Source organism: Micropterus salmoides, unplaced genomic scaffold, assembly GCF_014851395.1.
Source record: "Micropterus salmoides isolate LMB-PRFRI ecotype aquatic unplaced genomic scaffold, ASM1485139v1 Ms_hic_scaffold_11, whole genome shotgun sequence".
NCBI lineage: Eukaryota > Metazoa > Chordata > Actinopteri > Centrarchiformes > Centrarchidae > Micropterus > Micropterus salmoides.
Window position 1 is genome coordinate 34,515,451 of NW_024040152.1, and position 25,515 is coordinate 34,540,965.

At 43.4% G+C, this 25,515-nt stretch overlaps 1 protein-coding gene across 1 annotated transcript in view; it reads left to right on the forward strand.

Moving 5' to 3' along the window:
* Positions 1-5,785: 5,785 nt before the first annotated feature.
* The window catches only part of nek11 (NIMA-related kinase 11), a 116,816-nt gene continuing 97,086 nt past the window's right edge, over positions 5,786-25,515 (forward strand). The window contains 5 exon segments of the mRNA XM_038712357.1: positions 5,786-6,095; positions 9,298-10,340; positions 11,974-12,057; positions 13,396-13,508; positions 13,511-13,565. Of these exon segments, the coding sequence (XP_038568285.1) occupies positions 13,409-13,508; positions 13,511-13,565 (155 nt within the window). The 5' untranslated portion in view covers positions 5,786-6,095; positions 9,298-10,340; positions 11,974-12,057; positions 13,396-13,408.

Here is a 25,515-nt window from a genome sequence, read left to right on the forward strand (position 1 = left end):
CCCAACATGGATTAATTGATTTTCCAAATAAAACAAGGGACCTGATCCGACATGGAGCCGAGGACAGTAGGACTGTTTTAGTTTTTATGTTCAAACTAAATTAAAGTTTGAATGCAGACCACACCTGATTTATACTTCTGTGCTGAGTCTACGTGCGTAGCCTTCGCAGTAAGCTTGTCTGCGCCGCCGTGCAATTACACCGCCAAAACGCTACATAGCCACATGTTTCGTCTTCTGCACGCCGAGCTGGCTGCCTTCCGGTTTAGCCCTCCGCCGGGTTTAAAATAATTATCGCGGGCTCTTTTAGACTTTTCAAATCTTATCAAATGGATCAGTCATTACACGGGGGTTGTGAAGCTTTAAAAAATGTTCCCAAAGTTTTACAGCCGCTTGTTTGGCCACAAGTAAAAATTGGATTCGAAGCACGGAGCACTTACTCTGAGATATGAGGAAATGCGATGCTGCTAAGCTGACCAATCACTGTTCTTGCTGTCTGCATGGCTGCGACGTGTAGTTACATTTTTGGGGAGGTGCCGTTGGCCACGGCGTAGACTCGACGCAGACGGATAAATCAGACTTGATCCTAGACTGTGCTCTAGAATTGATGGTGTTATTCACCTCAGCTGCCTCACTTAATTGATGGCGTAGGCTACGGGGCTACGCAGAGGCTACCTCTGACGTGCACCTCCTCAAAAATGTAACTACACGTCGTGGCGGACCGAAAGCACTGCCATTGGTCGGCTGGGTAGCCTTGCAATGCCTCAGAGCCGACAGGAAGTGTCCCGTGCCTTGAAGTAACTTCTACTAGCGGCCAGAACGGCGGCTGTAACATGGTGGATCGATATATTTGACCGTCACAACCCAAGCGAAATGAGTCAGGATATGATCCATTTGCGCGATAACATTTGAAAATGCTACACCAGCCGCATGGATACAGTTTTACCCCAATTCACGTTAGCGGAGCGCCAAACCAGAGGTTGGCCTGCTCGTCCGGCAAAAGTCAACACAGTGGACGCTGTAGCGCTGCCGCCAACTAGCGTTTGGAGGTGTAATTGCAGAACGACGGAGACACTGACGCACAAGTATAAATGCCTGGCTACGACCCTACGCAGGAGTATAAATCAAGCAAAGTAAGTCAGTGGAAGGAAGTTGCATTTTTGCACCGTTACATGCAGACAGCGTTAAATTCAGTCAGTTATGTTGAAGCCAAAATGTTTTCACATTGTTTTTAATTTATTCAAACAGTTTGGGAGAACGATCGCCCGTTCGGCACAGCTCGCTAGCTGTTTTGTTAACGAAGAAAACAACGACTGGTCTAGGTTTCGGAGAGGCATCGGTAGATCAGATCATGACTGTACGCCTCAACCCTGCTGGCAGCTCAAGGGGACCTTTGAAAAAAACGGATTAGACTGAATCCAATCCTCTGCTTGGACCCAGAAAAGCCTCTTGGTCATAGCAGCAAGTTCTAAATGTCTGAGACGATCCACAAAGCTCTTAATTGGTGGCTAAACTTGTCTCACAGTGTGGTCCAGCAGCACCGTTTTACAACGTCTCTCTCACGATTGTCCAGTTTTGTCTGAGGCGGCTGAGAATCGCACAGCGTGTAGGGCTCTGTACAGTGTTAACACCTATTCAAAAGCTGTTTTCTACCAAGTACAACATCGCTGCATTTCACTTTCAGATATTTTTTAAGATCGTTTTTTAAGTTTCCGTGATGGTTCACGTTTGCTATGTATTTGCTGCTTCACCGTACTGTATTTTATTCTTTGGTCTGGACCAGTTTGACAAATGAAAGCTTTATTTCTATTATAGATGCACTGATAAAACTTCTTAAAATGCCGATACCATTTTAGCTGACCACGATCTGGTCTGTTTAGGATCACTGGACAAACATATTTGAGACCTTTGAGCTTTAGTCAGTGTGCTTTGATTTTGGATTTCTATTAATGAACTTTTGATAGATTGAGTTTTTCCATCAGTATCTGCCCAGATTCCAGTTTTGGTATCGAATTTGGATATTTTTTATTGGTGCATCTGTTATTTTTTTCCACCCTGAAGCTGGATTTTATATTGCTGCCTGGAAGTTTTGGGTGGAGCCAGAATGAATCTCTCCATCAGTCACAGTTAGCTTTAGTATTATCCACTCCTTACAGGAAATCTTCTCACCACACAAACATCCGTCACAGATTCATTGTGGCTCCAGGCCGGACAAAACCAGACTGTTTACATTATTTATTTCGCATGTGTGTACTTTCTGATGCTTAATGATGTTATACTCACTGACGGAAAGTGGCCTGATGTGAGGCCGTTTGTCCATTGGGAGATACAGTATCCTGATAGAAGTGCTGATCCTGGACCATCATGCCATGTGTCAGTGTTCTGTAAATGATGGTTTTGGAAGGACTCTGGACCTGGAAATGTTGGTTACGTGGAGAGATTCTCATCGAATGGTGTATAGGTAGTCCTCCTATAGGTAACACAGAATGTGATTTATTCTGACAGAGAAAGGCCTCTTTCATTAACACCTCTAAAAACCATTTTAATAGGGACGCACCGAATATTCGGCCAGTGGAATTAATCGGCCAGCAACGTCCGGTTTTCAAAATAAGGCGTCTGTACAGGATGGAAATAAGATTAATTGGATCATATTCACAGAAAGTATAACACATATTACATGTGTCCATTAAAAGTAAATGGACTCATGTAATTTACTTTACCGGACCCTCTCGGGCCCCGGACCCCCCCACTATAGTCTCTGCACATCCTGTGGGAAACACTGAGGAAAAAGCTCATTTTGATATTTTTGTTTAATTTATGCAGTGGTTAAAAAAAAAAAAATATATATATTCGGCTTCGGGTGCATCCCTACATTTAAAACAGGATTTCTTTTAAGTTTCGTATTGACTTGAAGGACACCTTTCTCGGTCAAACTGGTTCATGTTTTTTGTTACTTTAAAGAGGTATTCTGCTCATTTTCAGGTTCAAAATCTTATTTTAGATGTTGTACCAGAACAGGTTTACATGGAAGGTGCAGTTGATCGCTGAGTTTGAATTTTCAACACAGCTTATGAATCTCTGAGTGACTGAAATTTCCAGGTTGTGTCCTTTCACAGCTCTGGATCAGCGCAAGTAGCTAATGAGCTAAAACAAAACACCAGTATTGTCCTCAAAGAATAATATCTGTGTGATCAAACCTGTGCTCTGTTTTCACAAATGTTGGAGTTGAAATGACTCGTCGGTACAAAAACTTTTGAATATGTGCAGTAGAAGCTTCAGCCGGCAGCAAAAACTGCTTCTGTTACACCAGGTGTCCAACGAGGGACTCCCGGTGACCCCCTTTGTTGTTTGCAACAGTCTGAGCCTTTTTGCGGACGCCATTTTGACAGGAAGGAATACGTTGCGGCTGCCGGCTGAAGCGTCGACAGCACTGATTCAAAACTTTGTACCTACGAGTCATTTCAACATGTTTGACAAGAGGACCCAGGTTTAAGACAGGATGAGCCCAGTGGACTCGGACACCCTGATAGATTATTTTTCTCCAAAGTGCCTTAACGTCCTGTTGTTGTGCTGAGCGGTCTGTTTTCCTGCTACTTACAAGCTGACTTGGTTTCAGCGAGGAATGAAACTGAGGAAAGATTTAAGATGTCGGGGTTTGTGCCGGTGGAGCGATGAAGTGGTTTTATTATGTTTGAGGAGGAAAGATGTCCACAGTGTTAAAAGTCACATCACAAAGAGCTCACATGACTTGTGTTGTTTTTCTACATTCTTTTTAAAAGTGTGTTTAAACTACAAGTTGTGATTTGTTGCATGTTGTAAATTAAAGGCTCATTGCACCATTTCTGTTTCAAATGCTGATTTCAAGTTTGTACTCAAAGCAGCCAAAACTGATGTGACGTACCCGCAACACACCAAATATATACAACATGTATGTACTAAAATGTTTAAATATATTTACAAAAGCAATTAATCCGGTACGAAACATGGAAATATTCACGTAAAATAAAGAAAAAATGAAGAATGTACCAACTAGATGAAATTTAAACAATTTAAACAATTTTTCCAGATCACTGGCGGCGCAAAACCTTTTATGTCTCTGCTACATTACAGACTTCAGCATGCAGGTTAAATTTATTCGGATATTACGCCAAGTCTTATATCTTCAGATGTGCAAATAAGTAATATGAAACACATTTCACTTATCTCTGCTCTTCCTGTTGCCTTTGATATAAAAGTTATTACACGTGTTTCAGAAAATTGAAATTGTTAAAGCAACGCTATGTAAGATTTGTTCATCTTTGAGATGTGGCGCCCCTACCATTCATTTCAGAGGACAGCTGGACACATGCATTTGTGATGAGGATCAGAAAGCCGACATCCTACTGACTGGTCGAGCAGGAAGAAGGTCAGCTGGCCGTCTGTCCTGCAGCTTTTCAGCTCTTCAGCTCTATCAGCCAGTCTGATATTTGCTCTTGTCCGGTCCCCCTCTCTTTTTTCCTCTTCCTCACATCCCCTGACGTCTTCTTCGTGCTGTTCAGCTATGATATCCATGCTGAGAACTCAGAGCTAGCTTCATCCAGAGAAATCTCATTGTACATTATATATTTCTGCTTCTTCTTAAAGCTGAAGCTGCAGAGTCGTGTTGGTGCCATAAAGCTGTTGATGTGCTAAATGTCCTGCCTGGGACTCCAGTGATGCATTCTGGGTCCAGAGTGATTAAACAGAGACGCCTTTCTCCCTGTTACGAGTCAGTGTACCATCAAAATGATTTTGAAGCTGTTATTTTGGGATAAAATTACTATATAGTGTTGCTTTTAAGTAAACCGACGGATTTGAACTATACATTAACCACATCTGTTTTTATCAAGCAAACTAGTTTATGTCAAGTTTTATTTAAAGTGAAAAATCACCAGTACACTTTACAAAATGCACTGAAATAAAATAAACCATAAAATACAGAATGCATGTAATAAAACACAAGATAAAATACAATCAGTATAAAATCAGCAAAATAAAATGATAATAAATGTGGTTTGGCCTTTTATCTCAGCTCCACTGCAGATGTCGTAAAAAAAAAATCTGCGTCGAATAAAATAGATTCAGTATTTACTAAATGTAGTAATTTAATCCATATCTATCTATAAAGACACGTTTTTTAAAAACCTAATCATCAGCAGGCAGGAAAAACTCAATTTAAACACCGATCAGCCATAACATTATGACCACCTGCTTAATATTGCCTAGGTCCTCTTTTGCTGCCAAAACAGCCCAGGGGTCTCATTTCTAACCTGTACGTACAAAACAGGGCTGGAAACGTGCGGACGCCACTTCCCAAGCGATGGTTGTGACGTAATGCTCGTCCTGTCAGTAAACTGTGACCCAGGCGTACGAGCAGAAAGAGGAGAAAAGAGAAACGGCGCCTCACGCGGCAGAAGGATGAACCTGTGTGAAATGAAGAGGCCGACTGCTGTGTGAAATAAATCCAGATATTCCCTCTGAGTATTCCAGGCTTAAAGCCTTTCTGAATAAACAAACAGCCGTTTGACTGATTTTCCCTGAAGTGGCCAAAGAAACAAACAATTTAAGATCATTTGCAGCAAAAAGATCCAGATTCAGGATCATAAACACAAACAGATTCTGTTTCTGCACAAGAGCCTCAAATATGTTTAATCAGGAATCAGATTAATTAATACTTTATTTATTCTCACAAATAAGGTGAACAGGAGACAAATTACATTTAAACTGATGCTGTTTTCAGTCGAGCAAATACGAGAGCAGAGCTTCATGTATTATCAGATGTTCGTTGCCTTATGGAGCCAAACGCTGAGCGCCAGCGTGTAAAAACACTTTTATAAAGACACAAGGTCCTCACGCTGCACATTTTTCCTGCCTCTAACACATCAACTCTGAGGACACAATGTTCAGCTGCTGCCTGATAGATCCCGCCCACTGACTGGTGACATGGGAACCAGGTACTCACTGTTATTCACTTCACCTGTCAGTGGTCATAATGTTTTGGCTGATCGGGGTTTTATTCACAGATATTAGAAAGTGTAAAGGGTAACTGATCCCACGTGACCTCTCCTGGATCTGATCAGGTAAGAAATCCATCTACATGCTGAATAAAAGGTGTAGAGAACAAACATCTCTCTTACAACAGCTGAATATCATGTTAGCAGGAATCTCTGTGATTGTTTGAACCACACAGACGGAGCAGCGAGCAGCGTTTAGTGTCCTCTGATGTTTTAGAAGTGGATTCATCAGGTAATTCCCATCGTGCTCCAGTAAACTCCGTCTTTACTGTATGACTTGTAGTGACAGCAGGTTGTTTGAATTTGAGCGTAGGAAGATGACTCTTCTTTTGTTCCCTTTTTACCGCTGATGTTTGTGGACTCGCACAGAGGATCGCTCATGAGAACACACATTGAGGCAGCAGCTGATGGAAACTAACCCCCCCCCGCTCCTCCTGTGTTTACTCTGAGTGTTGATATACATCGCAGAGTCACTTTCAGCTTGGGGGGGGGGGGCTACAGTTACCCATAACACCCTTCTGTGAGGAGGTTTACAAAGACGTCCAGGAGGCATCATCAGATTCAGCTGTAATTCTGATTTACAGATGCAGTTTGTTGTCTTTTGAAGCAGTTTCATCACAGAGGATGATTTAAATCAGGGGGTCTTAAAGCCTGAGACTGTGAGCCACACTGACATCAGTTATTAAGAGTGTTTTGGAGGGAAAGTGTGGTTTCTGCTCATTTCCTTTCACATGTAACTGTGTGCATTTTACTGTGAAGCACATCGAGTTCCCTGTAATGAAATATGCTATAGACGGGTTTCTGTGCAACGTCCTCACCGAGATGCAACCAGGAGGCAGAAAGCAGCACTTCAGTTTATACAGCAGATCTCGCAGCAGAAATTGTGATGACTGACTTATTACTCATTTAAAAAGTATTAATATTACGTTACTTATTACTGGGTGTTAAAAGTAAATAGTCACGTTACTTGTTACGTTAGAATTACTTTCAACCACTGCAGTGACGGAAAACCTGTTCAGCAGCGCGTTTTAGAAATGAATCCACTTTACTGGAACAATAATTAACCTGAGGAGTCATTCCTGCCTGTGGCCATCAAGCTTTATAACTCCTCCCCCTAAATATCTGACACACGGACACTTAGTTTTTAAACTGGATTGTATTATCTATGTTTGTGCAATATTCTCCTATTTATTCACTCGTCCTTTTTTGGTTCACCATAATAATTCTCTAATGTAAATATTGTAGATACCCACACTCTGTATTTTATATTTATATATTCTATCTACCTTTTATTACTATTTCTATTCCTTATGCCTTGACATGTGAGCAATTGTGACAAAGAATTTCCCCTCGGATCAATAAAGTGATTCTGAACAAGCAGCCGAGCTGAAAACACTGCAGCCTCTGGGACCACAGGATGCTGCATCCTACAGGCTATGGATATAGGCAATTTAAAAAGAATACAAAAACTAAACTAAGGGCATATTCATAACAGCCACCATTAGTATGATTTTATTATTTTTTTAAGCCTATAACATTTTTTAACGCCACTGTCTGAGATAAAAAAAATTAAAAAATTAAAAAAAATAATAATAAATTTAAAAAAAATCAAGCAAGAGTCTCAGTTTTTAAACTGTTTAGCACTGTTACCGTTATGCAGTTAGAAGTGAAGTATTCAGTGCTTTTACAAAACACAAGACGTTGATTAACGCCACTCTGTCCTGCCGCGTGGACGCTTCACTGGCGGTAACGTCAGCTGCCGGAGTTTCTCTCTACACGCCAAGTTTCACGTTTCTTAGCAGATGCTTCAATAGAAAATTGTTCGCGGTTGAAAGCTTTTTGCTGGTCTCCTCTGAGTGTGACACAGCTAAGGCCGAATGGCCTGTGGAGCTCGTTATTCCTTTACATTTTATTCATTTAGCTGACGCTTTTATCCAAAGCAACTATTATGTCAAAGGTCGCACGTCTCTGGTTCACATGTGTTCATCATGTGTCACAGTGGGGAGTCGAACCCAAAGGCATGTGTCTGATCCACTGTTCCATCACCACCCCGTGCCTTTTAGCCAGCAGCTGACTTGAACGGCGTTGCGTGCGGTGTCGCTGATCTACAGCGCGGTCGTGTCTGTTCTGTTAATATGCGAAACACAAACAAACAGACTCTGAAATGACAGTTTATTCAGTCAACAAGAATTTACAAACGATGCGTAACCTACGTTGATTACAGCGGTTGACTGCAGACTTCTGACCGGCTACTGAAGCGCTGTTGCCCCCCGGCTGCAGACGCGTCCAGCAGTGTTTGTATACAAGAAACTCGTCTATGTAAACACATAAATCACCTTTTCTCATGACAGTTTGGGAAATGGCTGTTTTTGCCTTCTAAGAAGTGCACGACAAGTTGAATGTCAACGTCGTGTTATTTTTGACAGCGTATCTTTCTTCAGTGCAAGTTGTCGGATACAGTTGGCTTTGGTCAAAATGGTACCAAACCTGACAACCTCGCTGGGAAGACAAGTTCCAGCGCAGAACTCTAAAACTGCAAACTGTGTTTTTTATATTTCTGTTTTGGATTTAAAAAAAACACGATTCAACGTGTTCATCTAAGGCTACACGTCAACACTGCTACGTTTGTGTTTTAAAACAGAGCTGTAAAAAGAGAACGATCTCCGTCCACAGCAGCGTTTTAGCTGCGTATCAGAGTGGATCTGCGTTAAATCTGAAAACGCACATCATGTGACCGTTCACGTACGCTGGGCGTGCACGAGTCGACGCAAAGCAAATACGAGGACACGCACAGCACAAGTGTTATTTACACAGTACAGAATACTTTAATAAACTAAAAGTCTGTCAGCAGCATCGTGTTTCTGCTTTGCATGACTGAAAAGAGCCAATCAGGAAGCCGAGCGTCTGCGTCATCGTTTTCACCTGCACTTACAAGAGTTTAAAACCAAAATGGGGTCAGCAGCGTTTGTTCAGATTCGACATTTCAGTCTGGACGGGAGTTGCAAACATAGAAAAAGTTAGTTCTTAAAGTGAGAAACCTCTCAATCAGAAGGGGGGCGTACTTTTTGGGGGTACAATCCCAGGTACTTAATTTAGACTGGGGTAAAGTTCTTGAAGGCTGCAGCAGTGATTTAGATGATTAATGTTGTTCAGTGAAGTTCAAACTCTGGTTCCATCTTCTCCACCATGACTGAATCTCTTTCTCTAAATAAACTCTTCAGACTCCACGAACTAAAGACTGACATTCACTGTTATTTATGTCTTACAGACTGAATGATGACAGATATTTTTATTGCTGGAAGGAAAGTGTTCGGCTGAAGGAGGGGAGGGCATGATGGGAAGTATGAGTCACGGCGGCCTCTCGTCCCCCTTGAGGCCGCTTCATTTCCTGAGCTCAGCAGCTGCTGGTGGTGCTTGTGAATGTGGGAGCAGCCGACCGTCAGCAGGCTTCATGATGATGTTGAGATGAGTGGGAGAGCAGCAGCTGATCCAAGTCCTCCTAAACAGCAAAAACAACGGAGTTTTAAAGGAAAATTCAGCTTTTTACAACTCTGGCCTCATTCATGTTGCAGTAAAGCAGTTATGTTAGCAGCACAGCGCTCTGGATGCTAAAGTTGTCCCGTTTCTGTTCCCCTCAGGATGAACTGGGATAACTCTGGTCATCCTCTGACTTTCTGTTTAGCGCCATCCTCAGGTCAACTCTGAAACGTGGACGCAGTCTCCAAGATGTCAACGCAGACTTCTGAAGAGCCGTTGTGGAGCTCAGGGAGGGCGGCTCCCATGCCTCGCCATCTAGAGGGGAAACCACCAACCCGTTCTCACTCCCAAGTCATGTGGACGCATGGTCAAGACCCGGTGGCGTCAGTTTGTAACGCACTGTTGTAGTTCAACGCAGTGAGGGAAACCCTGCAGTTTCACTTTTGAACACTAAACGTAGGTGTAGGAGAGTGAACAGAAAAGTCACAGTAAGGAGGTGGTTGCGGTGGACGGTGTTCATGTCCCGTGTGAACACTGAATGTTTTTACATAAGTAATGTCACAAAACCGACGAATGCAACGTAGTTATTTTAACCCTGATCTTTTCCTAACCAAAATGCAAAGTTTCACTACTACGTTGCTTAGTTATCGTTGCTAACTCGACAGTGGCGCTGTAAACGCCGAAAGACAACGCTGAAGGGCATCCAGGGCGTTAAAAAGCGACGCCAAGGGAACTCGACCAGCGTCCAGTTGTGATGAGTTGGGAATGAGAATGTGTTCCACCCACCTGTCACTCAAATTGGCCACGAACTTAAATATTCATAACTTTAAACAGGTGAGTTATGAAATTCCACATTAGCATGCTAATGCTAATGCTAATGTGGAAAACATTGTACCTGCTAAAACAGGAGCATGTTAGCATTTAGTTCAAAGTTATGAGTCAATACTGCCTCTGATTCATTACTTATCGGTAAATCTGGGTCTGATTTTATTTATTACTTTACATACTGCTGGTTTGTGAACCAACCCGGGGATCAATAAAGTCATACCCATAATCTATTTGTTGATTATATTTCATGCTAGTAATCTAAATCGGGTGTAGTGGCTATTTGTCCATAAACTTAAACAAAACCAAATAATAACAAACTTCTCAAATGGCCACTTGAGGCTACGTCATGGTTGGGCTTTACGCAGGTTCAGAGGTACCAAAGCAAAGTGATGTCCATAACAAGACTGAGTTTGAGGAGGTTTATTCACACACATAAGCAAGCTTACAGACATTTCTGCTGCCTCTCTCACGCTGGTAAAAAACCATATGCCCTCGTGCCTGCAGCACCTCTCACCTTGACCTACTTATGCAAATGAACATAACACCATGTGACCAACAAACGACAATACAAGTAAAGCATAAATACAAAATAAACCAAATTAACTTTAACAAGAAAAGAAATAAATTAGACTATAAATTAACTTAAGCCCAAAATAAACAAAAATAAGAATATAGCTCCAACATCGGGAAACTAACTAGTTACTTCAGTTGTAAAATAAATGGGTAGGGCCTAATACAGTGAGGAAGATAAGTATTTGAACACCCTGCTATTTTGCAAGTTCTCCCACTTAGAAATCATGGAGGGGTCTGAAATTGTCATCGTAGGTGCATGTCCACTGTGAGAGACATAATCTAAAAAACAATATCCAGAAATCACAATGTATGATTTTTTTAAAACTATTTATTTACAGCTGCAAATAAGTATTTGAACACCTGTCTATCAGCTAGAATTCTGACTCTCAAAGACCTGTTAGTCTGCCTTCAAAATGTCCACCTGCACTCCATTTATTATCCTGAATTAGATGCACCTGTTTGAGGTCGTGCGGGTTTCCAGGCAGCTCAGAAGAATCTGAAGTGAGGAACCGGCGCCACCTGCTGGAACAAACCTCAGCACAACAACAAAACACACAGGAAATATACATTTAAACAAGATGATGTATAAATAACATGAACAACAAATAGAGAGTTACTTATTAAAATATACTAAAAATATATTTTGGAAGCTAGAAGGTAAATAAAGATGTGAGAAACAGAATATTACCAATATTAATGATGTGAGAAAACAATAAATAAACTAGCATTTTATTTATAATTATTTACAGTTGTTGTCACTGCAATATGAAGTGAGGAAAAGTTTTCCATCAAACAACAAAGGTCTTAATTATATGAGAACAAATTAAAAAGAATATTAATTGGTAACTATTTTGTTAATCGATCGAAGTTATTTTACAAGCAAAACTTTTTTTTTATCTGACATTGTATTTATTTATTTTATAAGACAATTTGCACATTAATGAAAAATGACAATAATCGTTGCAGCACAAGTCTTAATGTTTAATGAGGAAACCTGCAAATTAAAAGTGAAACAGGCAGAAAATCATTTATGAATCAATTTAAAATGAATAATTAAACTTTTCAGCAGGGGTGTGCGCGCGCAGAGTCAGAGGGGTGGGTCCTCTCTGGTCTCCATGGGAACGGGATCAAACACGGAAGTCTGCTGCAGGTAAACAAAACAAACAAACCTCTGAACTCACCTGTTTATTTCACCGAAACCAGTTCATTTAAATCATCTTTTGTGGGACGACGCTTCGTCTTCGTCTTTTATCGGACGCAGACATTTTTAGTCTCGTTATTTTCCGTCAGTTTCTGTCACTCGATCAGCTGATTAACGGTTAAACAGCCGGTAGATAAACCGGTTAGCGGGTTATTTAATGTGATTTTCCTGTTTAATGCGCGACTGGACTCATTAAAAGTCATCTAAAATACCGTGTTTCTATTATCGGACATCCTCGCATTAAGTTGACACAAGTTAACTTTCAGGATCCGGTTACAACTTAACAAAATAAAATGATTCTTTCTCCACATGAACATTTTTCAAAATAAAGAGTGGAGAGTGAAGCGGTGGCAAAACCTTTAATATCTACTGTTATAATATAATTACATGTGTTTTATTATAATTTATAATATAATTTGAATATAAGCACGGACTGATATATCTCCTTATATCTACATTAATATTTTAGATTTGCATCAGTGCCATGTCGGCTCTACCTGCACTCAGTATTACTAATCTAATTTACAAATACTTCATTACATTTCTGTTCAGACTGTAAAATACTGTACTACACTGCTTTTAGATTTTAAGATTTGGATATTTTGTCATATTTTTGTTATCTATTTCTTAATATCTTGATATGCAAAGTGAGAAATCTTTACGAAATAATTTGTTAAAATTAGACTCTAACAAACTGTTAACTGTTGGAAAGTAACTAACTACAGTATTTTTACTGCATTTCAATTTAATTTGGAGTATTATGCCACGTTATGCTTCAACCCCACCAGATGTCAAAGGCAAATATTGTACTTTTTACTGCTCTACATATATTTGACAGCTTTTTGGCTTTGCAGATTAAGATGTTACATTAAAAAAAATCTGATCTTATTAAATACAACAGATTATTATTAAGCCTTTTTGCCTTTTACTGATTTGCATATTGGTTCCTCCACAGTGCACATACAAAAAACATCATCCAGGACGACGTGTTTATATTTCACTGTCAGGCAATATTTAAAACTCCTAATACAGGACGTGCAAATCACTGAGGTGAGGGAAGAGAAGCAGCTAAGATGACACTGTGCTGCGTTCAGGTGCAAACTGAAGACATAGAAAGCACATACAGAGTATAAATACATAAATTAAATACTAGCATGCTGAAACAATCATTCTTTGTGCTGTAAAATAATAATAATAATAATAATAAAATAGTATTTGTTGTTATTACTACTAACAGTACTTGTTGTTCAGTCTGGGCTCCTGGTGAACCTGTCCTCTGTTCCACAGGTGAGCTGACAGGATGCTGAGGTTCAAGGAGGTGGAGTCAGGCCAGGCTCCGCCCCCTGGCAGCTGCGGCCTGGTTGCTAAGCGGTACAGCATCCTGCAGAGTCTGGGCCGGGGAGCTTCGGCTCGGTCTACCTGGTTCAGGACTCCAGAGCTGCAGACGGAGAAGAGCTGTGAGTACATTCACTTTTTATTTGACAGGCCTTTCCTCCGGCCGAGCCGATCTGGTCCCGGTGCTGCTGGTTGCTTTGTCTCTATGTGAAAGAACAACCGAGTCCAAACACGTCAAAATCTTTTCCCACTTGATCCTCACGGCTCCAGCATCGTTCATAATCCCAAGAAAAAACCTCCAACTCAGTTCTTTCTCACCAGAAAGTGCAAAAGATCGAAACTCGGGGCCTTTCTCAACCCGTGTTCCCGTCTGTACTTGTGTTCTTGTGAAACGTCTCTTTTGTGGCCAAAGTTCTGTCCCAGTACACAAGTCTGCATTTTGGCAAGAAAGGTTAAAATTCCCAGAAGTGTTCTTGACACGCCCATTTTATCCAGGATGCATCGGCTGGTAACTTGTGTGAACTTGGAGAGAAATCAACTGTGTAGATGTCGAATATTGGCAGTTTTAGTGAAAATGATGGACAATTTAGGGTCAGTGAGCTCTTCTAGTTACAAACAAACACAGTGAACGAGTGAATTTACAGTGTAAGAGACAAACTGAGAGGATCCTGTCAGACGTTTTAACAGGAGACGCGTCACTTAAAGAATCCTGAAGAGAATCCTGTGACGCCCAAGATGGCGGCTGTATGCACATGTCCCGCCCCCTCCAGCAGGAATCCCAAAAGTCTGCGTTTAACAGCTGAGCCAGGAAGCATAATCAGCCAATCGTGTGGCTCCACTGGCTTAAGATGATGTTGTGGCGGCGAGGAGCAGGCATGTGACCTGATCAGATGCGCTACATGACCGCCAAAATCCTGCGTGACAAGGCTCCAGATTTGATTTGCAGTACTTATGAAACACATGGGCTCCTTCTATAAACGTATACGATGCCATAACCTCAGTTAGCTTAGCATTTGTTCTGATGAGCTCATGGCGTCCCGTCCCCGGCGCTCTGCATGGAGCCGTAAATGAAGGCGCTGTGGTGAAAGCTTGTGCATGTGTGGTATAATAAAAATATATAAGTATAAAAAACACTTTTTAAACCTTTATGATGGGGGAAAGTCATCAAACTGTGTCAGATTCACCTGCTCATTCTCTACATGCAGGTTTTATGGCTCTCTGCTCGCAACAAACTACTATTTTCATTGTTGATTATTGTTATGCATCTATAAATTGTCGATCAGTGCTTCCTGAAGCTCAACATGACGTCCTCGCATGTCGCGTTTAGTCCACAACCAAAAATATTCAGGTATATATTCAGGTTTCTGTCTCAGAGGAGGAAAGAAACCAGGAAAAATTCACATTTAAGAATCAGAGAATTGTTATTTTTATATTCTTGAAAAATGACTAATGGATTATCAAAATATTTGGTGAGTAATTTAATAGTTGACAACTAATCAATGAATTGTTTCAGTTCTGTTATTTCTTACTGCTACAGCTGTGTCTCACTGTGTGTTTTGGAACACACACATTTATGTCTGAAGAGTGATTTTACTTCCAATAAGCTGCTTTATCTCTAAACAAACGTCCATAAATGAGCCTGTCAGGCCATCGGGGGGGAACCGTCTGCAGAGCGTCACCAGGTGGCAGCATCGACCTGTAAAACACACACACACACACACACACACACACACACACACACACACACACACACCACACTCTCTCTCTCTCTCTCTCTCTCTCTCTCTCTCTCTCTCTCTCTCTCTCTCTCTCTCTCTCTCTCTCTCTCTCTCTCTCTCTCTCTTCCAGTTAAAACCATGTATCTCCAGATTTTGAGTGTGTTTGTGATAAACTGCAGCATGAATTGTTCCTTCATGAGTTAAAAAAAACTCTCCTACTTAAATAAATAAAATCAATGTGTTTATGTAGCTGCTTATTTATGTATTTATTCATGAATAAGTCATTTTGTGGCTTTGACTCTACGGACTCCTGGCTGAAACTGGCGCTCACCCATTCAGAACCTGGTTATGGTGGACATGGCTGCTGATGTCCCGATCAGAGTCCTGTAATGTTGATTATCTGCTGATACTGAGTCCGATCTGATAACTATATTTACCCAAACATTGAATAAATGTCTGACACACTGAAATAACAGCTGTAGATACTAAACATGACATACCAGATTATTTAGAGAGGATGTCTCGCTCTGTTGGAGTTGTTGAACTCTGGAAAAATTAGTTTGTTTGTGGAGTGAAGCTTCTTCCCTCATAGAGGATTTTTGGTGAAGTTCAGACTCAGAACAAAAGTTAACTTGTCTGTTGTTGGTTTCTGTCACCAAGTTTCTCACTGAACTAACACAAAGACAGAAAAAGGGACGAAGCTCTCCCACTTGACGTGATGCATGCTGTACTTAACAAAAGGCATGCTGGTTAGAAAATGTCCGACATGACATTAAAACCAGCTGCAGGCGCTGAGTCCGGGGACCACAGGTAGAATGTCTCCGACTTAACAGCGCTGATTTTAAACCCCGACCCTGCAGTCGCCTGCCACTCATCTCGAAAAGAGGCAGCAGCAGAGGGGCGGTAGAGGGGCGCGGCAGCAGCAGAGGGGCGGTAGAGGGGCGCGGCAGCAGAGGGGCGGTAGAGGGGCGCGGCAGCAGCAGAGGGGCGGTAGAGGGGCGCGGCAGCAGCAGAGGGGCGGTAGAGGGGCGCGGCAGCAGCAGAGGGGCGGTAGAGGGGCGCGGCAGCAGCAGAGGGGCGGTAGAGGGGCGCGGCAGCAGCAGAGGGGCGGTAGAGGGGCGCGGCAGCAGCAGAGGGGCGGTAGAGAGGCGCGGCAGCAGCAGAGGGGCGGTAGAGGGGCGCGGTAGCAGAGGGGCGGTAGAGGGGCGCGGTAGCAGAGGGGCGGTAGAGAGGCGCGGCAGCAGCAGAGGGGCGGTAGAGGGGCGCGGCGGTAGAGGGGCGCGGCGGTAGAGGGGCGCGGCGGTAGAGGGGCGCGGCGGCAGAGGGGCGGTAGAGAGGGGCGCGGCAGCAGCAGAGGGGCGGTAGAGAGGGGCGCGGCAGCAGAGGGGCGGTAGAGAGGGGCGCGGCAGCAGCAGAGGGGCGGTAGAGAGGGGCGCGGCAGCAGAGGGGCGGTAGAGAGGGGCGCGGCAGCAGAGGGGCGGTAGAGGGGCGCGGCAGCAGAGGGGCGGTAGAGGGGCGCGGCAGCAGAGGGGCGGTAGAGAGGCGCGGCAGCAGAGGGGCGGTAGAGAGGCGCGGCAGCAGAGGGGCGCGGCGGCAGTTGTAAACTACTGTCTCCTTCCTGTCAGTGTCTCTCTGCTATGCTCTGTCGCTTCCTCACTATCCGTGACACACAGACAGACTCGGTGTGTTTCAGCTGTCTGACTCTGGATGGGAGTCGACAGGATTTACTGAACGCTGAGGCTTCATTTAGAGAGACAGCAGGCTGCTTCCTCTCTTAGTTTTCAGTTCAGTGTGCTGCATGAATGTTGAGGTTAAACCACGTCGCCAAAGCAGTTTGCAGCAAAGTCTCAAGGTTTACATTTGGAGTAGAACAAGAATTAACACAATCAGCTTCCGTTTAGCAGTTGTGTTACAAACAGATGTAATCTGCCGTGCAGCGAAACACTCAGTGCTGCAGCTGTCCCTCAGGTTGGGACACAGGGATTTCATTTATTGTCATCTTCTTTGAAATCTGGTTTTAATAGATGGAATTTCTGAAAATATTGCTCTCTTATGTTTGTATATTTGTCACATTTCACCTGTCCTACAGAGCTCACCGACTTTTTATCTCCCCTGTTTCAGCTGCAGGTCACTGAGTCTGTACTCGGTAAGAAGCTGCCTCTGACAGCAGAGACATTCAGACATTTCAGAATCTCTGCTTAGGACCAGAAAACAATCTAGTTTCTGTTGTTTTTTTTCCTCCCAATGATCCAGATAATGTTGGTTTTCTGGTGTTTGTAAAGTTGGCCTCAGACAGTGTGTGTGACATGTTGCAGGATTTGTTAGTCTCAGGACTAGCTGGCATGAGGGACTCTTTTCAGGGTTCAGCTCTGGGGTTTGAAAGCCTTAAATCGGAGGGAGTCTTCAGGACTTGATCTGAGGTGCATCTGAAAGTTTAGTGCTCCGTTTTGGGGATCTGTTTATCAGTGGAAACCGCACTAATTCTGCCCTACATGCATTTGTGTTGGTGAAGTCAGTGGTGGAAGAAGTATCTTTAATAATGTAATACCACAGTATAGAAATACTGTTACAAGTACAAGCATTCAAAATGTAACTAAACTAATAGTCACTAAAAATATATTTAAAGTACCAAAAGCCCATTTCAGAATAATATAATTTATAATTACTGTACATAGTGCTGGTAGCTTGATCCATAATAATAATCATTATAATTTATTAGTTAAATGTTAGTATTAATAATCTAACAAACGTAAAGAGAGATGTGGTGGAGTAAAAGTATAAAGTTGTATACAATCTATATACTCAAGTAAAGTACTAGTACCTTAAAATAGTACTAAAGTACAGTATTTTAGTAAATATACTTTACAGTTTACGTTCCAGCACTGGTAGGGAAAGATCCTGCTAGACCGGGTGTTCATGTTGCCCTTTCCTCTGATTGGGGTCATGTGATCAGGCTGAAGGGACAGGGTTTACCTGAGCAGGTAGACCTGCAGCCTGTTGCTCAAGGGCAGAAAGAACCAGAAGGAGTCTTTGTGTTGTCAGGAGACAGATGGTGAGTCGGCGTTGGGAGTCGTCATCTCTGCCCTTTCACCATCTGACAGGTCTCACCCCTCCTCCTCGCCCTTCCTCCCCCGTCGCTGCCGGATTTAAACACAGCGCCCCAATCAATGTGTCAGCGTTGGCTCATAAATCTGCGTCAGAGACAACTTTTCCAGTCTTGTCTGTCTTGGGTATTTAAAAAAAAAAAACTTCACCTCAGATGTGAAGAAAAGGTCTTCGTCTGTCACCTGAAGCTCGTCATGATCAAAACAACAAAGAGGAGGACGGAAAGAGCAGAAAGAAAACGAGGGCGCCGGGTCTGTGTTTAGGAGGCTGAGAGTCGGGATGTGACCGATGAAACCAGAAACCAAACACTACGAGACGTCCTGATAATAACTACAGCTGCAACAATTAATGGAATAATCGATTAGTTGTTAAATTAAAACCACATTACAGTGGACCCGGGTTCAATCCCCCACTGTGTCCCTGAGCGATGTGTCACAGAGGGAATCTAACCCAGATCGCTCACACATGTGTCTTATCCGCTGCCCCATCAACCCCCTCCACCCAAAAAAACCCTAACACCTATTTCCAGGAAAAACTTCTATGACGTACCCAAAATAAATCAGTAATAACTCGTCAACCGTTGCTGGTCTCCTTTGACAGGTCAGAAACTAAAGAATATGAATCATCTGTAAATGAACCTATTTAGTTTGCTATTAAAGATTAAATGGAGATGCAATAAAGGAAAATGAGATTTTCATCCTCGCCTGGTATAAAATCTATATTTTAACTGCAATATCTCCATCAAAACCATCATCCACAATCACAGCCGGATACAGACCGCTGGATACAGACCGCTGGATACAGACCGCTGGATACAGACCGCCGGATACAGACCGCCGGATACAGACCGCCATCAGGGCCGGATACAGACCGCTGGATACAGACCGCTGGATACAGACCGCCATCAGGGCCGGATACAGACCGCTGGATACAGACCGCCATCAGGGCCGGATACAGACCGCTGGATACAGACCGCCATCAGGGCCGGATACAGACCGCTGGATACAGACCGCCATCAGGGCTGGATACAGACCGCCAGATACAGACCGCTGGATACAGACCGCCATCAGGGCTGGATACAGACCGCCATCAGGGCTGGATACAGACCGCCGGATACAGACCGCCGGATACAGACCGCCGGATACAGACCGCTGGATATAGACCACTGGATATAGACCGCCATCAGGGCCGGATACAGACCGCTGGATACAGACCGCTGGATATAGACCGCCGGATACAGACCGCCATCAGGGCTGGATACAGACCGCTGGATACAGACCGCTGGATATAGACGGCTGGATACAGACGGCTGGATATAGACCGCCGGATACAGACCACCATCAGGGCTGGATACAGACCGCTGGATACAGACCGCTGGATATAGACGGCTGGATATAGACGGCTGGATACAGACCGCTGGATACAGACCGCTGGATATAGACCGCTGGATACAGACCGCTGGATACAGACCGCTGGATATAGACCGCCATCGGGGCTGGATACAGACCGCTGGATATAGACCGCTGGATACAGACTGCTGGATACAGACCGCCATCAGGGCTGGATACAGACCGCCGGATACAGACCGCTGGATACAGACCGCCATCAGGGCCGGATACAGACCGCTGGATACAGACCGCTGGATACAGACCGCCGGATACAGACCGCTGGATACAGACCGCCATCAGGGCCGGATACAGACCGCCGGATACAGACCGCCATCAGGGCTGGATACAGACCGCTGGATACAGACCGCTGGATATAGACCGCCGGATACAGACCGCCATCAGGGCTGGATACAGACCGCTGGATATAGACGGCTGGATACAGACCGCTGGATATAGACCGCTGGATATAGACCGCCGGATACAGACCGCCATCAGGGCTGGATACAGACCGCTGGATACAGACCGCTGGATATAGACCGCTGGATATAGACCGCCATCAGGGCTGGATACAGACCGCTGGATATAGACCGCTGGATATAGACCGCCATCAGGGCTGGATACAGACCGCTGGATATAGACCGCCATCAGGGCTGGATACAGACCGCTTGATACAGACCGCTTGATATAGACCGCCATCAGGGCTGGATACAGACCTGACTGTGGACGCAGTGTGAAGCAGTTGTTTTATTGTCTGGGCGGGGGAAGAGGAGTTAAGCTGTATGAAACACTCGACCTGAAGAGAAGCGCACAGACGTGTGATTACTACAGATGTTCTAAAGGTCCTGAATGAACCCGGATCCTCAGAGATTTGTGGCAGCAGCTGTGCGACCCAGCTGATGAATGTCGTCCCCGTCGGCCTGTTTGCACCTGGACTTTCTGTTTTTAGCAGCTGAGTGAACCGAGGAGGCGACTAAGGCCCGCTGCAAAGCCTTCTGGGAACACAGTTGTGTCTGAACACAGAGGAGTTTCTGACTCTGCTGGAAAACTTTCTTTAAGGTTGTCTGTTTTCAGTCGGGCGTTTCCGGGCTGATTGAGGCTGATCGTCGGCTCACCCGGCTGTGTTCTGGCACTGTAAGATAAGATGGACTTTATTGATCCCAAGTTCAACAGATAAGAAAGCACACATGAAATAAAAATGTACACAATATGCAGCCTTTATACACAGATGTGACTGATGTTGAATATTGCACAGGGTACTGCAGGAAGTATTTGCATGTTGTAGAAATAAGTAAAATTGTACAGGACAAAATACATACAGTACTGTAGTTTAATACAGGCTATTAAATATACATATATGTGTGTATACTGTGAATATACAGGGCTGGGCAATAATGCAATAATGATAATTATTATGAAATAATTTTCCTCAACAACAATATTACAAATATTCAACAAATGTTTGATATAAATAATTAAAATCATGAACAAATTATTTTGATGAGGAAAAAGGGACTGAAATTTTACTTTTAAGATTTTACTTAATTTTATTTATGCGTATCTGTTGAAAAAACATTTTATCACAATAGTTTTGAATGTTCTGCCTCAGATTTGTGGAGTGATCCACTGTTTGGCATCAAGTGTTTGTTCTGACCATAATTTTTATTATTTATTTTTTAAACCACAATCTCTCTGGAGACATCTGATAACATAAAGCTCAACACTTCAGGGCTCGTAGGTGCGAGATGGAAGTTCAGCCAACGGTCAATAACAGTGTTTTCTGGCCAGTAGTTGTCGAGACATCCAGACATCTCTGGACCAAAGTGGACGAACTGAAATCGACCTGTCAAATAAAGAAAACCCTGAACACGTTTCTCCACCTGCTGCGCTTTGCTGCATTTGGACTTTAAATATCAAACACATTTCTTCTTCGAGTCCCACAGACACCGTCCTGCTGCCTCACTACTGCACCACGTGTGGATTCATCCGCCACTGAAAATAGTCCCCGACAATTGTTTGATTAGAGCTCCAGCGAGCAGCTGTTAGAGGAAATTACTGAGCCTTTCTAAACATGAAACTATATGTTTAGGAGGTGTTTTTAAAGATTTAATGGGCTTGGAGCTGCATTATTTAGAAAACAAACTCAAGAGATGGATTTTCCCAGCAGCTCTGATCTCCTCATCATAACCAGCCTGTCGGTGAGCTGCCGTCGAGTGATTGATCGCAGCACTCAAAGCTCTGAAACGGTTTCCTCGTCCACCTGCCCCCCGCTGACACCGTCAAAAGTGAGCGTGGTGGTGGTGGGCTGATTTATTCACTTCCTGTTTGGCATCTTCTCCTCAGCGTGCGGGCGGAGCTTCGAGGCAGATTTACTCCCCAGGAAAAAAACAAAAACAATAAAGTTTAGTGTTTAGAGCCGCCAGCAGACGTCCGTCTCAGCGAGTGTGGAACTCCTGCTAGCAGAGAAAGCAGAGCCTAGAGGACGCACGGAGACAAACGTCTTCATCTACCCCCCATCATCACCCGCCTCGCCCGCTATGGGCTAATTGTGATATTAAAACGCTGACGCCTCCCGCTGCTGCTGTGACGGAGGTGCAGATTGTTTTCTTCTCCTGCATTTCTCTGATTTATCACGAGAAGATTTTCAACACTATTTGAAGATATAGCAAATATATGAGCGGGACAATAAAGACTTAATTTCCTGTAGTCTGGAGACATTTCTGCTCCAATGTATGGTGGAAATGTCTTTATTTTTATGATGGGAAACCAAATTCAGCTGGCAGGTTACAATTTAAAATATAAAGATATAACAGGATGTAACGCAGTAATCGGCTGCTTGTTACTTTTTATGGACAGTGCACATTTGTTTTCATTATATTTAAATTGCATTGCGTGTCGTCTTATCGTGCAAATAAACCTTAACATTTCTCATTGCTATTTTTTTTGAAAATTTTTAACAAATGCTTTCAAACTGTGGTGGGGACACAAGCCCAGCGTCCCCCGTGTAAATGTCAGTTTCTCTGACCACAGGCGTATTCTCCGTGACGTCACAGCAGGTTTCTGAAAGAAAAGTTCTGGCTGTCGCCATCTTGGCAGTGCCTGACTGTGTATTCATGGTGTCAGAAGAATCGGGAAAATTACTTCCCGACTGGGAACATTCACTTTAAGTCGGAACAAAAACTCGGGAAGACTGAGAAAATGTTGGTGCACGAGTTGTTGACGTCATACATGTAGAAACACGTATTAGGTTATAAGTGTTAGTTTGCTGTCCATTCAGAGCGACCTAGGTTAATTAGGAAAGTTATTTATTAGCAGTATTTGCAGTACAAGCAATATTTTAGTGGTTTCAGGTTAATATACTGGTGCAGTAACGGCTCAGGGACAAAAACCACTTGTAACAGAAAGGGTAATGATAATCCAACACATCTTTGTTGTAGCGTCCATGTTGTTTCCACATGTTGGCTTTGGAGCGCATGAACACACACTGAAGTCTGAAGAACGACTTCAGAGCTCAGGACTTTTTCCAACCTCCAACTAGAAAAAGAACAAGGAAGTCACATGAGGTCAGATTTCCTACTTGTGTAGTTTATTTCTGTTTTACCTTTTTTATTCTGTATTAATGTGCATTGTCTGCTGTGTAGCAGAAGGTAGTTACAAAACACATTGTCAACAATAAATCTATCTACCTTTTGTGAAGTCAGAGAAAAATTATGTTTTCCCCCGACTTTACGAGTAGCAGCTGAATGAAGTCACACAACAACAGCAGCTCCCATGGAAGCACACATATAACATGAACTGAAAGGCAACATAAAGTACATTTTACATGCATTTAAGTCAAAATAATTCATGCTATCATATAGTTAAAACCTGTTCTGCGTGTAAATTGATGTAGAAATGTTTTTTTGTCATTAGGTAGCTGGTTACAGTAAAGAATTTCTGAAAGTCATCTTGTCTTAAATGTTAACACCTAAACCATAGGTGTCATTTAAATGGGGGACGCAGGGGACATGTCCATGACACTTTTTTAAAGCATAATTTGTTAAAGAGGTGGTGTTCTGCTCATTTTCAGGTTCAAAATCTCAATTAGAGGTTGTACCAGAACAGGTTTACGTGGTTTAATATTTTCCTCATACAGCACATTGCTGCAGCTCCTCTTTTCACCCTGTGTGCTGTACGCTCCGCTCTTGAGCTACAGAGTCGCACATAGCAGATGGTATAAGTTACTCTGACGTCCACAACATCATTGTTCCACATCTGACCATCAGGACTAAACGTTGAACTGTTGCCGGTGTTCTGACGATCTGTGCTGCCTTGCCGAAAAATGCTAACACAGTGCAAATCGATAGACTGACTCTACTCGGCTCTGCTCCGTTTTCCACTGCAGACAGTACCCAGAGATACGTAGCTGGTCGTCATAGCGACGCCGCACACAACGGCCGCCATCACTTCTCCTAAAACTGTCAATATATAAAATCTGCACAGCTGATTTCACCTCAGAACTTCTCAGAAGTGAATTTAGTGATGAAAACTGTAAAATATAAAACTTCCTGTTGCCTCTGTCTGGTGCAGCAATGATGATGCAGTGAATAGTGAATATTCTCTCTGACCAATCAGCAGTCTGAACTAGTCTCAGATCAGATCTCCAGATGTGTTACAGAATTAAAGTAAAAGTACTCATGTTGCAGTAAAATGTCCTCTATTAATATTCCTGCTGCATTAATGTGGATGTTGCGTTTTAACTCCTTTTAAATCCTGTCGGGTAGTTTAATGTGCGGCAATGCATCATGGTCTATAAGATCACCGTGTGTCCTGTGAGAAGCTCGTATCGCTGAACAGTCAGGAAAACAGCCTGTTTCCAGCTTTGTGATGCTGTTTCCAGCTGATCCATGAGGAGTTTAAGGAGTTGATTCAGCTGAAGGAGGAGGGGGATTTTCTCAGAACATAACCTGCAGGATGAAGAGCTCCTTTATCACTGACCTCTGGAGATCCGGGGTTTTCGCTGGGCAGGAGAGGGGATGAACAATTGTGAACTGTAAAGTAACTAAAGCTGATGTGCAGTAAAGAGTACAGTATTACCTCTGAGATGAGAGTAGCATAAAGTACCTGAATGTGTTCATTCTTCTTTTCGCCATCACCCCGTGAACTTTTTGTTTTCACACTTTGAGGGGCCAGAAGGTCGCAGATCTCCGTCAGCAGCTCGGACTCTTTGTTGAAGCCAAGAGGCTGCTGGGAAATCAAACTTCATTTCATTCAGTTCCTTCACTCCTCACTATGAGCTGAGAGGTTGTTTTTCTTTTTTCTTTTTGGTGTGAACCTCTTAACGGAGCCGCGAGCGCCGACTCTCTGTTGCTATGCAACTGAAGTGAGAGCCCGTTTGAAGTGTGACTCTGATTAAAGCCAAGCGAGAAGAAGAAAAAACAGAAGCAGTCGACAGCTCCGGGAGACGGCAGGCATCGTGTCGACAGTCTGAAGGATTTCAACCTGATTTACAGGTTTCAGAAGCAGCTGCTGGAGGCTGCAGCTGGACCGACCTCTGACCCTCAACAACACTGACCCCTGAGAGAGGAGGAGGAGGAGGAGGAGGAGCTCCTTTCAGAGGCTGACAGACAAACATTGTTCAGGCCTAGTCCACACGAACGCAGCTTTTATAAAGTGAGTTTTTAAAAAATCCACATGAAAACGCAGAAACACAAGTGAAGCGCTGTAAAGAGCAGGGCTGCAGCTGACTTTTGGAATGGAGTATTCTACAGATTATTTCATCGATTCCAGCGAGGTGGGCCGGAACCTCGACCGGGACTTCTCCCAAGCCGCCGGTCCTCTCCTCTGCCCTCTCTGGGCGCTACGTGACGCTCACCTGTTCCAGG